The sequence below is a fragment of the Patella vulgata genome, chromosome 5 (assembly GCF_932274485.2).
Source record: "Patella vulgata chromosome 5, xgPatVulg1.2, whole genome shotgun sequence".
NCBI classification, from domain to species: Eukaryota; Metazoa; Mollusca; class Gastropoda; family Patellidae; genus Patella; species Patella vulgata.
In genome coordinates this window covers 69,011,219-69,028,241 of record NC_065883.2, presented here as the reverse complement: position 1 = coordinate 69,028,241, position 17,023 = coordinate 69,011,219, and the positions used below count along the sequence as shown (strand labels likewise).

The following is a 17,023-nucleotide window of genomic DNA, read 5'->3' as shown; positions in this document are numbered from 1 at the left end:
ATAGGCAATCCGGGGGGGGGGGGGGCGTATTCATGAAATTGAATATGCCGAAGGTCAAAATGGTCCTCGAGCACAGCCCCCACACCCCACCCCCACACAGATTCCTACGGTGGCCTCTTTGTTTTGAAGACAATTGTTAGAGCTCGCTGATATGAAGGTGGGCTTATTTTGAGAAATGTTCTAAATTATCTCGTCTTGTAAAAACAGAAATAGGTCGCAACATTGTTTTCATTAGCCCAGTTCGGAGCAAAACAGTAGGGCGTTAAACCCCATTTCATTTCTTTTCACGTTGTTCTTTCATATGAAACAGGAAGATGTTTATGTTGCTGGATGGTCGAGTCTATTGTCTAAGAATACGAAAGTGAAAGTAGATCTTTTTTCAGAAGAGAACGTGTGGAGGTGAGTTATCTATTTTAACAGTCATTGGATTTTATATTGACTATTGCTATAGATTTTTTATACTTTTAAAATCTGAATGAGAGTGGAGAAATGGGGTACAGGGGCACCCTCCATTCCCTTTTCATTGGGTCTCCAAAAAACAAGATTTATTGAAATAACAAATATTGCTTAAATCTACATTTAAGAGACCTTCAATGTCTGACGAAAGGGTTTAGGTTCTAGGGCAATTTTTGTTGAATCTGAAGCTCCAAGGCATGGGAAGATCGGATCGAAAAAAAAAAATGTTTTACTTTGGCATGGTCGAGTCTCGAACGAAAGTGAAGATTAACGCAACTTTCACTTTCACTTTCGACAAGACATTAGTCCAAATATTGAAATTTAAGCACCAAATGTGGTCGTTTGTTGTATTTTGTACGAGCACATCGTTCTGGGCAATTTATGTAGTTATCTATGATATGACTAATCGAAAGCTTACCACCATGTAACAAAGCGTATGCATGTATCTAACTGGTAGTCATTGTTTCAGTTTAGGATGAGAGCGCTATATGTACTTTGTTTTGTTTACCTCAATATGCTACTCCCCCACTCTCAAAAAGTACCAAAAGCGCGGGCGATTTACTTGATATCATCGATATTGCCCCAATTGCTTCTTTGTTTCTTTCGAAAGCACTATATTTTCATACACCCACATTTCATGTGGACGTAGGTTGTCGTCGCCTCTATCCGTTCGGCGTCGGTTTGCAATTTGGTTTGGTCACAATTTTTATCCGATTTTGCCGAAACTTGAAATATATAGGTGTCTAGCCCAAAGATCTCGGTTACTGTCGATATTGACATGAATATGATCGGACCGTAACTTCATAGATTATTGGTATCTTATTTGTCTGTATACTTATATTTTAATTCACTTAACTTTTAACTCTTGTAAAGTGTTTCTGAAAGGAATGTTTAGAACTCTACATAAAAAATAAATTATTATTGTTGTTATTATTATTAAACTGAAAACGTATGTTTATAACCCAATGATCTCGATTCCTGTCGATACTGGCGCATTAATTCCTGGATTATGGCCCTGGATTGTACGACAAATTATGTTTTTAGTTCTGGACCTCTCTAGAGGTCACAATTTTCATACGATATTGATGAAACTTACAATATATATTTATGTCCCATAGATTTCGTTGTCTGGCAACTCATTAATGGGGCCTCTTCATATACTCTTCAAAAAAAGTAGGGGATATTCAGAAACAATACAAAACTGCGGAAATGCACTGCTGTTTTTATTAGAGGTATCCAGTGTATCAATCTGAACGACAGACTTACCCTACCTGCAGAGAAGTGACTCTGACACAGTGAATAGCCATGATATCCATATGACGTTATCTAAACGTCACAGGTCATGAGGTCACATCAACAAACAAATGTAAACACCATCATTATGATCATTATCAACATTACAATGTTACATTGTATAAAGAATAGCCTTCTTGCAGCCTTTAGGACTGTATAATCCGTACAGGACGTCTTATCGCTTCTTTCAATGATTTTTCACAAAAATAACATCATCTACAACTCTAGATTTGACGTCGGCATATTGGCACTATTTTGTGCTTCGGTCGTGTCTATTTCAGATACACACAATCAATTCTGTTAATGTTTTTAGCGTGGGGATTGACTAAAAGTTAATTTATTTCAGTTCTAAACAAAAATTTAAAACTTTAACGCAATTTTTAAATAATAGCCAAATTCTGGCTGGGATTACTGAGCAAAATGGCCATTCACTGTATACGTGCGAAAAAAAAAGCCAGCTACCCTTTAATTTTCGTACGTTAGTTACGTACGCCAGTGTATGTTAATAACAGGCCAATTGCCTACACATCAACATAAACAGTTCATATAGGTGGCTTATCAGACGACCCCATTTCACTCGCAAAGAGATACACTGTCAAAAGTGAAAATGGACGTTTTTGTTTTTTGTCTTAATAATGAGTAATTGCTCCACCAATCCTCAGACATTCAGCAGTTCGTCGTGGCATGCTCCTAATCAACCGTCCAATCACGATTTGGGGCAATCTGACCCACTCCTCTCTTGCAGTGTTGTCGGTTGACGTTGACGTCGAAGAACACGTCTCCCGATCAAATTAAACGTAGCACACTGAAGCAAAGATACGCTAAATAGTAAATCGTATGCAAGTACAGGTAAGAAAGCTAACATGGATAGCATAAACCAGCAAGCGGCAGTTTTTATCAACCCTTATTTGAAGTGTCAAATTTGACAATGAACCCCTCCCACCAGGGCTGGGGTAATGGGTAATGGTAATGGAATGTAATCATTACATTTTTTAAGTAATGGCCATGTAATGAGTAATGGAATATTTCAAAAGTAGTGAGTAATGGCAATGTAATTAATTACATTCCAAAAATCATGTAATGGTCAATTACATTTCAATTACTTTTCAATTACATTTTATGGCATATATAAATATTTCCAATATGGCAAGCCTCAAATTTTATAGCACCAAAGAAGTAATTAAGTGTATCTGACACAAATCCAATTCATTATAATTCTAAAAAAAAAAGAAAGAATTAAATCAGTTTTAACAAATTATAAAAAAAATAAGAAGGCATTAAACATTTTCTTTTATTACTTTTTTATGTAGGAACTTTTTTAGACATGCAACCTAAGAAGTGGATTTCTGATAAGATGTATATTATAATCAAAGATTAGTACTAATTTGCAGCCAATCACTCAGTCAATCAATCAATCAATCAGCCAGTTAGATTAAAAGACAATAAATAGTCTTACTGCACTTTAATCTTAATCTCAAGGTAACGAGTGACAAACCAAACAATGACCTTCAAGTATCTCATCATTTATGATTACTTAAAACTAATATATATTTTGTTTTAGAGTCATGCTGAATAATTTACCAGTTATTATACAATATATTATAGAAAAACTATTTGGACTGATTAAATTTTTTAAAAAGTTACTTAATAGGAAATACAGTTAATTAACTATAGTTTTGATTCATTTTTCAAGTCATACATGTGAAAATGTCAGTTTTTGTCACCACTGCCCGTCACAATGAAATTTGCCTTGATGTTATGATTGCTAGAAATAATAATTCATAAACAAATATCTATTAAACATGCATTATGCAAGAGCTCAATCTGCCTATTGCAGGCCTTTCGTTAGGCCTGAAATGTTTTCTAAGGTATTAATTAGACATTAATTAACTGATCCAGGCCTTAATCAACTCTCGATGGCATCAGACTTCTCCGATATTAAATAGATTAGAATGGTTCAGCGATAATTTGATTTAATCAAATATGGAGGACCGAGACTTAGCTTCGATCAACCAGTACGGTGGTTGAAATTATTGCACACGTCTGTCAAACCTTCAAAGGCTAATATCTTCGCTTGCAATAGAGTAATTTGAATGAAATTTTCAAATTATTCATTTTACATCATCGACTTTCGAACTATTATAGCAAGAATGGCTAGTTCTTTATCTAAATCTGACATAATGTATCTTTAAGTGAATCAAGGATTATTTTGAGTTTGGTTTTGTAGGTACTTCATGGCAGAAAAATAAGGTTGTCTTTTTAATTTCTATGAAAAATGTTTTTTTATTTATATAGTCATAAAGTAATGGGTAATGGTAATTAATTACTTTCAATGTAATGGGTAATGGTAATTAATTACATTGCTAAAAATGAGAAAGTAATTGTAATGATTACATTTAAAAAGTAATGGTAATGGTAATGTAACTAATTACATTGGCAATGTAATGGCCCCAGCCCTGCCTCCCACGTGTATGGCGTTATTGCGTTTCGCATGTGCAGCTCAGTGGTTCTGTTGGGGCGATAAGTTCTTCATCTTTGAACATACTCTTAAAGCATGTTCATGACTATTTGTCATATGACAACCTGCATAGGTATTTGCATTTCAATATCCCCTACTTTTTTTTTTTGAAGAGTATATAATTGGTAATTAATAACTCAGTGGTACATTAATGTTAATTCTGTTTTGCTAGCAAGAAGATTAAAAGATGGCTGGTACAGAAGAGTTAGAAAAACGTTTCAGAGAGCAGTTTTGTAAATGGATGGGTCGATCTGTTGATTTTAAACTTGTATATAGCGCTTCAAGGGATGGGATGTCTCCGGAGATATTTCACCAGAAATGCGACAACAAGGGGCCGACCGTTGTCATTGGGTACAATACAGATGGTTGTGTATTTGGTGGATATACGTCAGTGGAATGGAAAGCATGCACCTGTGGTACTGCCCAAACCAGGCGGGACGAAAAAGCTTTTCTTTTTAGTTTGAAATTCATGAATACATACTCTCCAAGAATCTTCCCAGTAAAAAATCCAGAGCTGGCCATAACAACGTGTTCAACACATTCCCCTGTATTTGGAGTTGCTGCCACCCCAGATATGGTTATTATACCCAATAAAGAGGTAAATAAAGATATCAACAGAAATTTCGATACTGGTCTGACCCGAGAGGATATTAAATTCGGTACAGTATACGATAATGGGTATTTTACCATGCAACAAGTTACCAGTAACAACTATATATTCAAGAACGTGGAAATCTACCAAATTATGGGTATGTAAAGGAAAAGATCAAAAATACTTATCAGAAATTTTGTGGAATGCGGTACCACGTGGAGAGATAAGGGGTCCCTTGTGGTGAAAAACAGGGTCCGTATATATTCAAACGTTTTCTTAAAGTTAAGTAAAAATACTTATTTTTCCCACTTAAAGGAGCTAAATCGCTAATATTTTGGACCTAGAAATTGGCACAAATGGGTCGCAACCCATATAATAATGTAATATGAATTTATATAAATTGTTTTACATTCAATCGTTTCCGTTTTACTGTGAATTGTCTTCAGTTATGTTCGGCGAAATACGCCAGAAGTCTCAACCGCAATTCAGTTTCTAGCGTCTGGTTATTCCAGTCAACACCGATATTATTTATTGCGCATGCTCTCCAAATAAGAATATGATATCACCGTTTGACATGACTTATAAAATATGTCTAGCCTCATTCTTTGGGTACCTTGTTACAAATGGCGCTGAAACGCATTATGGTACACGATTCGTGTACCAATGGTAAAATGTTTATTTTGTCTTAAATATTGGATATCAGAAGCCCATCTTTTCCAGGTAAGATCACAACACCAATGCTGATTTAAATTGCGAAAAAATATTCGTGTTTTCAATGTCGAAGATTTTGGATGATATTGAGTTACGGACTTAGCTACTTTAACCAAATGCCTTAACTTAAATCGGTATTCACAGCCTCTATTTTACATATACTTTAATATGTGTAAAACTAAATTGCACACTTAAAATATGGAATGCCCACATTAACCAAAAAGCATGAATTTTTAACTTATGGAATAACCGGTGCTGCCAAAAATCACGAATTACTCACGTCGCACGCAAGTTATGTCCACTTCTGAGCACCACTATACTCTATTAAATCTTAGTCGTCATTGCTAGGTAAATGTTTGTCGAAATGTCATTACTAAAATAATGTTTGTCGAAATATTGTATTGTAAAGCATGAAAATAGTAATATGACTATAATTTTTGGCCTAAAGTTAGACTGGACAAATCATTCGGTGTTATTTATCATTATAATTTGAAAAATTCATAGAAATTGTGTCAGCGCCTAGACTTTAGAAGCCCAAAGGTCTGGCCATGGTTGTACATTGCGTGTAGGAAAGATGCACGTGGCGTTATTCCCTACCTGAATAAATACTACCGATTAAAACGCAATAATTAACACAAGAAATTAATTGTAAATCATTGGTGGCACGCTTAAGAAAAGAAAAAAGGCAATCAAAACTTCAAATATGTATCTGGAAATGAATTGTAACAAATAAATCATGCCTTGCTTGTCGGAAGTATAAACATTTGCTGAAATCTACAATGGAATGTCATCGCACTGTCAAATTTTACAAATGACTTTAACTCATCAAATTTTGGTTCTCAACCATTTTTGCCAACGGCACACTTTGGAACACATAAAAAAAATAGCAGCACACCTGGCTAAATATATATGAAAAATTTTGCAAGATAAAAACATGGCAAGTCATAGACGGCATACAACCGTAGACACAGACTAGTTATATAGACACATAGAGCGACTCCAACTAAATAAAGAAAAACACAGCCATGAACTTACCAGAATACAACATTATTAAGCGATACGAACATGATAAATAACCGGGAAAAAACCTTGACCATCCCAGTAGTAGTAATCTTAAACACTGTTATGGCACTACAAAATCAAAGCTGATGATGAAATTTGAGGCCAGCTGCGCTCTGCAACATTGTCCTTGTTTTAATCTCAACCCCCTTACTTTTAAAATCGCCATTACGGGCCTGAAGCTACACTGTGTACTCCGGTTAAAAGAAGTCATTACAACCTCACTTAACTTTAAGATAGTCCCTTAAAGTTAAGTGGATTTTTCTCACTTAAACTGGCCTTTGAATACCACTAAAAGACTAAACACTTAAATTTAATTCTTAACATCTTACCCTTAACTTACATGAAGGTGCCTATATTTAAGTGAAATCTAGTAGTTAAGTGACTATCTTAGATTTAAGATAATATCCTTTGAATTACGGACCCAGACCATAAACATCTTGTGGGGTGGATACCACACAGGCATAAGAGGGTATGGAACTCTTGTGATGAAGAACACCACAGACCATATTCTAAGTGGTGACATACACAAAACCCCAGAAACTTGCCGTAGACGCCATATTGTATTGTGTTGTATTGTTACATTACTTTTTTTTTTAAATCATTGTTTTAAAGATCCAGTACGTCTAGACAAACCTTGGCGAGATGATAACAAATATAACACGGTATGTAAAACATGTTGTTACTCTGGGATTGCACTAAACGGAGTCTAGATTTTTGCAAGGGAGCACATTATAACCTTTAAGTAAACTCACTCAAACCAGAAAGGCAAGAGACTTCCATGGATTTGGATTTTGAAAATGACAAACAACGATTATTAATACAACAAATACAGCCAGAACAGAGAAGATAAGAGAATTCGAGTTGGTCTTGATTAAAAAACAAATTCTTTAACAAGAAGATCCATCACAAACGGTCGTAGCAAATTGTTCAGCGCCGGCTGCATGTTGGCCAAATAGCCTCTTACGTGAAAATGTATAGAATGATTTAAATTTTGTAGGCTACACTAAGGAAAATGGTGGAGGATTATTGTCCGGTAGGGGACGCAGGGGTGACACAATCGCGAATCCTATTGATCGGATCAGTTGGAGCTGGGAAATCGAGCTATTTTAATACCATTAATTCCATATTTAGAGGTCACGTGACTTGTCAAGCTAGTACCGGAAGTGCTGAATTCAGTTTGACTACAAAGGTAAGCTAATTTATTATATTTTATTGTGTGTTTTAACGGTGCATTTATCACTTTCACCGTCAAATTGTTTTTAAATTAACTTTGAACGATAAACTATTATAATAAATTGGCATTTGGCTTAAAATTCCCTCTCATTTTGTCTGTACCGTAGTTGAAAATGACCATTGTGTGCTATTTTCTTAAACAATATAGAACTTTTCTGAGCTTAGGCACTGGCTTTCAAACCTGGGAGTTCTGGGTTCGACCCTGGTGATCGCCGAGAAATTGGATCGGGATTTTCCAGCTTGGTTTCCCCTTGTCATTGTGTAGGGGCTGGGGACCTGCAAGGAAAAACGCCTAGACACTGCACGTTGGCGTACATGATTTTTGTCCAGGCACAATTTTCCTCATAGCACACTGTATGGCGTATGCCCTTCTTCATTAGCACAGTCGGTGCAGAAAAGTTGGACGTTAAACCCCATTTTATTTGTTTAATTCTTGTTAGTAATATATGTGGTTTAATTTTTAGTATCGCTGCCATCAATTTCGTAACGACTCCACGTATTTGAAGTTTCTACTGTGTGACACTCGAGGAATGGAAAACGGTCGAGGGATAGATGAATATTATTTGACCGGCTTGTTGGATGGTCACGTTCCTGATGGTTATATGGTAGGTTAACAACATTGTGATGGTCACTTTTATGGAAGGGCATCGCTGCCAATATTAAATGTTCTGCTACAATGTCTTTTCCATTGATCCTAATAGAGCAGGAGCCCAGGGGGTTAACCTAGCTGAAAAGTGTACCAATTTTCTCCTATATGGTATCAATGTATGTATATCTGGCTGGTATCATCAGGTATTACAAAAACACTCTGACAGACATTTCTAGTGGCGGGGTACCCTGACAGAGCTATGTAATCGCCAGACATTTGTAGTGATGGAGTATCCCTGACAAGAGTTATCTAATTTCCAGACCAAAGCTAGGCTAGATTAGCTCAAATCTGTACCACCTAAAACAGCTTTGGAGTTGTTCAGTACCACCACAGGAATCATGAATGACCACTGCCAGACAGTTTGTGCGGTGGGTTGCCCCTAACAGACACGCCCAAAATAACACGACCCCCAACTAGGATAGATTAGTCGGCACTGTTCCTGTGGTCCAAAAGATTAAAAATTGTGTCAGGATGCGTAGAATACTAATACCTAGCACACATGGAAGAGGCGATAAACTGCGGTTGTAGGAACAATTTTATTTTTCAAAAACGCATTTTTAGCCCCATAAAATGTTTTTTTGCCCAAAAATCAATTTCTTGCAACCGCAGTTTATCGCCTCTTCCATACGTTCTAGGTATTAGTATCCTACGTATCCTGGCTAAAAATCTAATTTTTTAGTACACGGGGACAGTGCCTGCGAAGCTAGCCTAGTTGGGGGCGTGGCATTTTGGGGCGTGTCTGTTAGGGGTAACCCACCGCACAAACTGTCTGGCAGTGGTCATTCATGACTCCTGTGGTGGTAATGAACAACTCCAAAGCTGTTTTAGGTGGTACAGATTTCAGCTAATCTAGCCTACCTTTGTTTTAAATATTAGATAACTCTTGTCAGGGATACTCCACCACTACAAATGTCTGGCAATTACATAGCTCTGTCAGGGGTACCCCACCACTACAAATGTCGGTCAGAGTGTTTTTGTAATACCTGAAGATGTACGGGACACTGCAATAAGATTTTCATGTGGTACACTTTTGAGCTAATCTAGCCTAGTTGGGGATCATGGCATTTAGGGCGTGGAATACCACACCCACTACCAGAAACCCGACAGACTTACATTCTGATGATACCAGATATACATACATTGGTACCATATAGGAGAAAATTGGGCTCCCGGTCTATAACACCGATAATGATAAAGTCAAAATACCTCTAAGCCAAGAGTAAAATGTAAATTCAAATGTTAAGTGTTAAATGACAAATGTTTTGTGGGAAAATGCTTTTTTTGACGTGTCTACATGTTACATTTCCTCATTACATTTTACATAGCATCTTTCGCACAGCATTAACTTTCATATGCAAATGTAGGATATCACGTGACTTATAAACATATACGGAAACCCGGCATATTATCGGTATTAGGACTTGTACTATTTACATATAATCAATGGAAACGACATTGTCGCAGAACAGTTAATATTGGCAGCGATACCCTTCCATTCATTTTAACTTGATGTATTCCTGTAATCAGTCGAAGGAGGATAGGCGGACCCAACTTATTATAGGGTACTATATGTTTTTCTGACGATGTCTACCCTAATATAAATGCTAAGTTGCCAACTGCACATATTTATTGATTTAATACAATTAGATTGAAAAACTGTTTCAATGGCATTTAGTAATTGAACTAGAGTATACAGGTCACAATTCTATGGAATACAATTACTGCTTATTACTGAGCGACGTTTCGACTAGGCTTCTCAGTCATTATCAAAGAGAAGCCTAGTCGAAACGTCGCTCAGTAATAAGCAGTAATTGTATTCCATAGAATTGTGACCTGTATACAAATAAATTGGTTGACTATTTGAAATGCGGTTCCCCCTGGTCAGTGATGCAGGGCGGGGGGGGGGGGTTCTGACATGGACAACTGTCTAGTCGTTCGGATTGGACTAAAAACCGAGGTCCCGTGTACACATTGGCGTGCACGTAAAAGATCCCTTGACAGTTGAAATTCGATATAAGAGTAGGCCGTAGTGCCGCTGTCAGGGCATAATTCCCCTCATAGCACACTGTATGGCGTATGTCCGCCTTCATTAGCCCAGTTCAGAGCAGGACAGTAGGACATTAAACCCCATTTCATTTCATTTATTTGAAATGCAATGACCGTACTATAGTTGACTGAGTGCATTTGATAAATACTCCTCTTCACAGATATAATTAGCCACGGCTGATTGGTTGAAAAGGAGGTCTCTGTTTCTCGAAATCTTAACTAAAGATAAAATCCAAATTGTAGTAGATACTTCAATTTTGTTTGGTTAAGCACTAAAATCAATCTAATATTATCCAATCAAATTACTAAAATTTGGATTTTATCTTAGTTAAAACTTCGTGAAACAGGCCCCTGATATCTCTAGTCCAATATCAAAGTTATTTACACAAACATGCACTTCACTGATTCGAGAATCTATCGTTCCTGTCGGCAACATTTGGGCACCACGGCTAATTCAGTCTGTCTTTATATTTACAGTCTGATAAGTTTTCACCTATCGACATATTATTATCCTATATTAAAACGCCAACAGTAAACAGTAAAATTCACTGCGTAGCTTTTGTTATTGACAGTGGTTCGGTTGATGTTATGAATAAATCAATTCTCTCTAAATTTAAACTGGTACAGAATCTAGCCAATCAAAGAGGTAAGCATTTAAACTGGTACGAACGTTAGCCTATCAAAGAGGTAAGAATGTAAACTGGTATATGAAACCAGCCAATCAGATAAGCTTTAAAGCTGATACCGAAATTTGCTAAATCAATTTAACTGGGAAATAACAGTACTAACATGTTTCGGTAAAATGTGTCAACGCTAGCGTCATAAAAATAGTGATGGGTTAGGGTAAAGGTTTCTCTGGTCTTTGAAGTGTAAACATAAAAAATAAAAATTCAAGTACTATCAAACTACTTCACCATGGCATGACATCACATAATATCGAGTCATGCCACGACGTGTCACGTCATGTCATATATTGGCACGTTGAGGGTATGTCAACCAACAATAAAGATATAATCTTTAAGTGGCATGTAGCGATTGAGGAGCACATTAAACAGAACACAATGGGGTATCAATCACTGGTTTTATTATACGCCCACATTTTCATGTGGACGTATTATGCCGTCGCCCCTGTCCGTCCGGACGTCCGTCCGTCCGTCCACAATTGTTTGTGGACTCTCTACAGGTCACAATTCTTATCCGATTTCGACGAAACTTGAAATATAGGTTTATCCCCAAAAGATCTCGACTGCTTTCGATATTGGCATGTATCGGATCGAAACTTCATGGATTATGGCCCCTGTTTGTACGAAAAATCACGTTTTTAGCTTGTTGACCCTATAGAGGTCACAATGTTTATCCGATTTTGTTGAAACTTGAAATGTAAGTTTATAACCCAAAGATCTCAGTTCCTTTCGATATTTGCGCATATCGGACATTAACTTCCTAAATTATGGCCCCTGATTGTACGAAAAATCACGTTTTTAGCTTGTGGACCCTATAGAAGTCATAATTTTTATCCGATTTAAAAAACCGTTCTATTATATCACCGTTACACCCTAAGGATGACTGAGTTCGAATTTCGTGAAAATCGGCTCAAAATTGACAGACAAAATGGCCGCCGTTCGTTCCCAAATAGCGTAAGAATATGGTATATCAAGGTTGTGGACCCTATAGGGGTCACAATTTTTATCCGATTTTGTTGAAATTTGAAATGTAAGTTTATAACCCAAAGATCTCGGTTCCTTTCAATATTTGCCCATATCGGGCCGTAACTTCCTGAATTATGGCCCCTGATTGTACGAAAAATCATGTTTTTAGCTTGTGGACCCATTAGAGGTCATAATTTTTATCCGATTTAAAAAAACCGTATTATTGTATTACCGTTCCACCCTAAGGACAGTTGAGTTTGAATTTTGTGAAAATCGCCCCAAAATTGACAGACAAAATGGCCGCCGTTCGTTTTTAACTAGCGTAAAAATATGGTATATCAAGGTTGTAGACCCTATAGAGGTCACAATTTTTATCCGATTTTGTTGAAACTTGAAAAGTAAGTTTATAACCCAAAGATCTTGGTTCCTTTCGATATATGCGCAATCACTTTCTTTTTAGCTTGTTCTCTATCCATCTCTCGAAAATGTTGGCGTATCCTGCCTGGCAGCCGCTGGTTTTCTTTACGTTTCTTTTTATCTTTTATAGTTGTGATATCGTCTGTATGTTGGAATAATTTAGTTTCTAGTTTTATGTTTGGTATTTTAATTCCTGAGATGTATTAATTTTGTTTTATTCTGGATGCAAGTGGGTGTATTGCTACTGTATACAACAACATTGAGAGAAGATCTCCTTGGCGTATCGAGAGCTTAATGGATATGTTGTCGATAAAGGCACCATTTACAAGAACTTTGCTAAGATATAAGATATTTAGCCAGTTTAGAAGTTTGGAAAATTAAGCTTTTTAAGTAGAATTTGTAAATAGTTTAGCTCTATGCGGCCAAGAGCTATCTCTTGATCATAGGCTACTACCACGTCCCCTATATGTTTATATTTCATGCAGTCTAAAATAAATTTAATTGATAATGAATTATCTTGTATAGTCTTATTGCCCTCGGTTCCAGTCTGGGTAGGGTATATGATTTTATCATGAAATGGTTTGATTCTATTAGTGAGAAAGTATCCTCTTATCGTTATCAAGCACAATGGCATGTAGTAAGCTTGGGGTCAATGTATATGATATCCATAATGAAACCATTTACAGAGATAAATACTAATAACAACTAAAACTCCAGAGGAATACTGACGTGTTTCGGTACGTCAGGTCACGTCAGGTCACGCCTTGTCACGTCAACAATCAAGTTACACCATGAACTATTGAGTATAGTAACACCGCATGTTAAAATGGAAATAAAATGTTATTTTGAACTCTTAATAAAATCGGAAGTTATACTTCAAGACAAACCTTTTTAATATTAGTTGTTAGTAGACGTCAGGGTCATCATATATACAAAGGTCAAGGGTCATTGAACGGCTAGGTCACCCGTTAGTAGGTCAAAAGTCGAAACAATTTCAAAGTTAAACCGGAAGTAAAAAAAATTGAAATTTAAAAACCGGCTCCCTAAGAATTGTTGCCTTTGGAGTAGGTTTCAAAACAAAAAGAAGTTTTTGAAAATTGGAATGAAAATGGCGACCAAATGGTTGAAAATGTTATCGAACAAGGTCTCTGAAAATGAAAGATAATATATGGCGCTAACACCACCATATGCCAGTTTTGGTCTATTTTTAAAATGGAGAGAACTATTCATGTTCGGAAAAAATCTGAAGGCCTCGGTAATTTCCGGAAGTTTCCGGAAGCGGTCACAAAATTTTTCAATATGCCATATTGAAGGCATCGATGTGTTCCTTATTCCTACTAAGTTTCAACTTGACACCTCAAATAGTGACGGAGATACGCCATCTTGAATGTCGAAAAATGATGAAGAAAACTTTAGCAAATCTTTGGTGATAAATCTAATTGAGCGAACTTTCGAATTTCGAAAAGCCGTCAGTCAGAGCCCATGTGGGATTCGTCCAAAGAATCCAAAAATGAAAACCCAAAAACGATCCGTTGAGATACAGGCAATCTGGGATTAGTTTTTGTCCCATCCGTAAAACACTTCCTGTTTGTCAAAAATGACCCAATTTATATTTAATAAATAGATCCACGGAGGCCAACCGCATCTACGTTGGCAGAATGTTTGCACCATGTATTTTTTGTTACAGATAATTCTATACTTTTCCCGGGGCTGCGTATTTAAATGTTTGCTATATATATATATGTGTGTGTTTTTCTGTGATTTTTTCTTATTTGTCCTACAGCCTAAATCGAGGTTATATATATATATATATTTTATAGTACATACTAAAATAGAAGTTATATTTTCAGGTATTCCCCAAGTTATTCTTTTGACTAAAGTTGATCAGATCGAATTAGATGTAGATAAAGATCTAACCCAATTACTTCACTCGTCTCGAGTCGCTTATGTCGTGGATCAAGTTGCCCAGTTGATTGGTTTACCTAGAGGTCATGTTTTACCTGTTAAAAATTACGAGAAAGAAACAGAATTAAATGAAACAGTTGATAGATTTGCCTTGTTGTCATTACAAAAGATGTTACGATTTGCTAATGATTATATGTATGAATTACTCGATACACGTCAACCGCCACGAACGTTGTCCAGTTATTCATGGGTAATAGCAATAGCTTTACTGTTGTTTTCAATTTTTTGTTCACTATGGATATCCCAACGCCGATGAATTTACTGATATATTCAATTCATTATTTGCTATTGATAACCAACGCCTATAACTTTACTGATATTTTCAGTTAATTCTGTTTACCTATATTGTCAATATATTATTTACTAATATAAATGATAACTAATGCCTATAACTTTACTGATATTATAAATTTCTTAGATACTATAGATAATATTAATGGGTAATGACTTTATTGCTATTTTCAATTTATTCTGCATTGTAACTTATATTTCAATTTATTCTGCATTGTAATATACTGATGCTATATTGATATATCTTTACTGGTTTTGTTTTTCAATTGATTATTTACTGTGGGTACGTGGCGCTAACAAAATAAATGTTTTATACCTTCTTATACGCCCACAATTCCATGTGGACGTATATGTTGTCGTTACCCCTGTCCGTCCGACCACAATTTATTTGTGGACACTCTACAGTGTGATAGAATACATAACTTATTAAAAAGATATTTTAATACAGGACAACATATTTACAGCTACATAATAACATCATTTGGTTTTGTGAAGTTACGTCTAGCTATAGCTGCTTCCCCTCGGCCTCACAGGACCCCTCTGCCCGGTGTTAAGATTTGCTGATGATTATATGTATGAATTACTCGATGCTTAAAACGTCAGTGATGTTTTTCATTTACTAATTTTTTTGGCAACTTAACTTAGTTTGTCAAACTATCATTTACCATAGAAACTTGGCGCTAATAAGTTCTTTTAATTTATTCAGTATCAGCAGTATAGGTACCATACGTATATCTACACTATTTTTTCGATGTTTATGACTTTACCATTTTTGGACCAGGGACTGGTCGCTAACCGCTACACATTTTGTTAGACAACGAACTGGTCGCTTACATCTACTCACTTATTAGACCTGGAACTGGTTGCTAGTCGCCATCACTTGTAAGACCAGAAACTGGTCGCTAGTCGCTACTCATCTTGTAAGACCAGGAACTGGTCGCTAGTCGCTACTCAACTTGTTAGACCAGGAACTGGTTGCTAGTCGCTACTCATTTTGTTAGACCAGGAACTGGTTGCTAGTCGCTACTCATTTTGTTAGACCAGGAACTGGTTGCTAGACGCAACTCCTCTTGTTCTTGTTCTTGATGTGACGCGCTTCGAAAAAGCCTAAGGCTCCGTCAATTAAAGGCCGATCGACATGAAAATTGATATGTTGGTTCTTTGAACAATTCTGCATTGATTTGGTGAATTAGATTTTTGAATTTCATCCAACAACATGGTCAGTTCCTGGTCCATAGTACGATCGTACTTGTTTCAATTTTCTAAACTTCTCGATGTTTTTAACGTTACCATTTTTACGATGTTTTTAACTTTACTATTTTTTGTCGATGTTTTTAACTATACTATTTTTTGTCGATGTTTTTAACTTTACTATTTTTACCATGTTTTAACTTTACTGTTCTCTTTTTGCACCGCACCCCAAGAACTCGCGGTAACAGACTGTTTCATTGCCTAATCCCTCACATTAAACAGAATGAGAATGCGGGTTATGTAACAACCCTTCCAGATCTTAGTGTTGTGAAAACAAGTAAAACGAAATTTTGAACTATAAAAAACGAAACGAAATAGGATCTGTGTTTTAATCAGACTAGTCTTTATTTTGGCTTCAAATGTTAGGTAACTATATTAAGACATTTGTTAGTATGCCAAGCCCGTGCGATTTAGCAATAAAATGGATAATCTCGATTGCCCGAAACCATTGCTACCATAATAAACAATATATGTTACATCATCGCTCAGAAAAAAGTACATTTAATTTAAATAAAATTTTCAAAATATTCATATTTCATTATCTGTTTATGGACTATTATAGTAAAAACGGGCTGTTCTTTATCTAAATCTTACATTATTAGACCTTAATGTTTTCCAATTATTTTATACTAAAGGATCCAGAATAGTAAGTATCAGGATGGTTAATACGCCACTTAAATCACAAATTTTTCAAATTAAGCTAAATTCCAATTTAAAGATGGTTCCTTTGAATTTCATAGAAACTTTTTTAAAAAACCCGATAGTGAGTGTAACATAATGGTAGACTCGAATTTCTTAACAGTAGTAACATAATGGTAGACGCGATTGTCTTAATAGTAACGAGAAGCTTGAAACACATCCCGCTGACAAAAAGAAATCGTTCGTGGTAT

At 36.1% G+C, this 17,023-nt stretch overlaps 1 protein-coding gene across 5 annotated transcripts; it reads left to right on the top strand.

The window, feature by feature from the left end:
- Positions 1-66: 66 nt before the first annotated feature.
- Positions 67-15,202, top strand: LOC130010283 (interferon-induced protein 44-like). Of its 5 annotated transcripts, none has more exons than XM_050550242.2 (7): positions 68-399; positions 4,440-5,016; positions 7,245-7,294; positions 7,630-7,821; positions 8,330-8,470; positions 11,038-11,206; positions 14,477-15,202. In XM_050550242.2, the coding sequence occupies exons 2-7, from the start codon at positions 4,455-4,457 to the stop codon at positions 14,845-14,847; spliced, it is 1,485 nt and encodes a 494-aa protein (XP_050406199.1). In that variant the 5' UTR covers positions 68-399; positions 4,440-4,454; the 3' UTR covers positions 14,848-15,202. The 5 variants fall into 5 exon arrangements, with proteins under 5 accessions (XP_055957272.1, XP_050406199.1, XP_055957273.1 ...); XM_056101298.1 differs by having other exon boundaries at positions 11,133-11,206; positions 14,477-14,614; XM_056101297.1 differs by lacking the exon at positions 11,038-11,206 and having other exon boundaries at positions 67-399; positions 14,477-14,635.
- Positions 15,203-17,023: the final 1,821 nt, after the last annotated feature.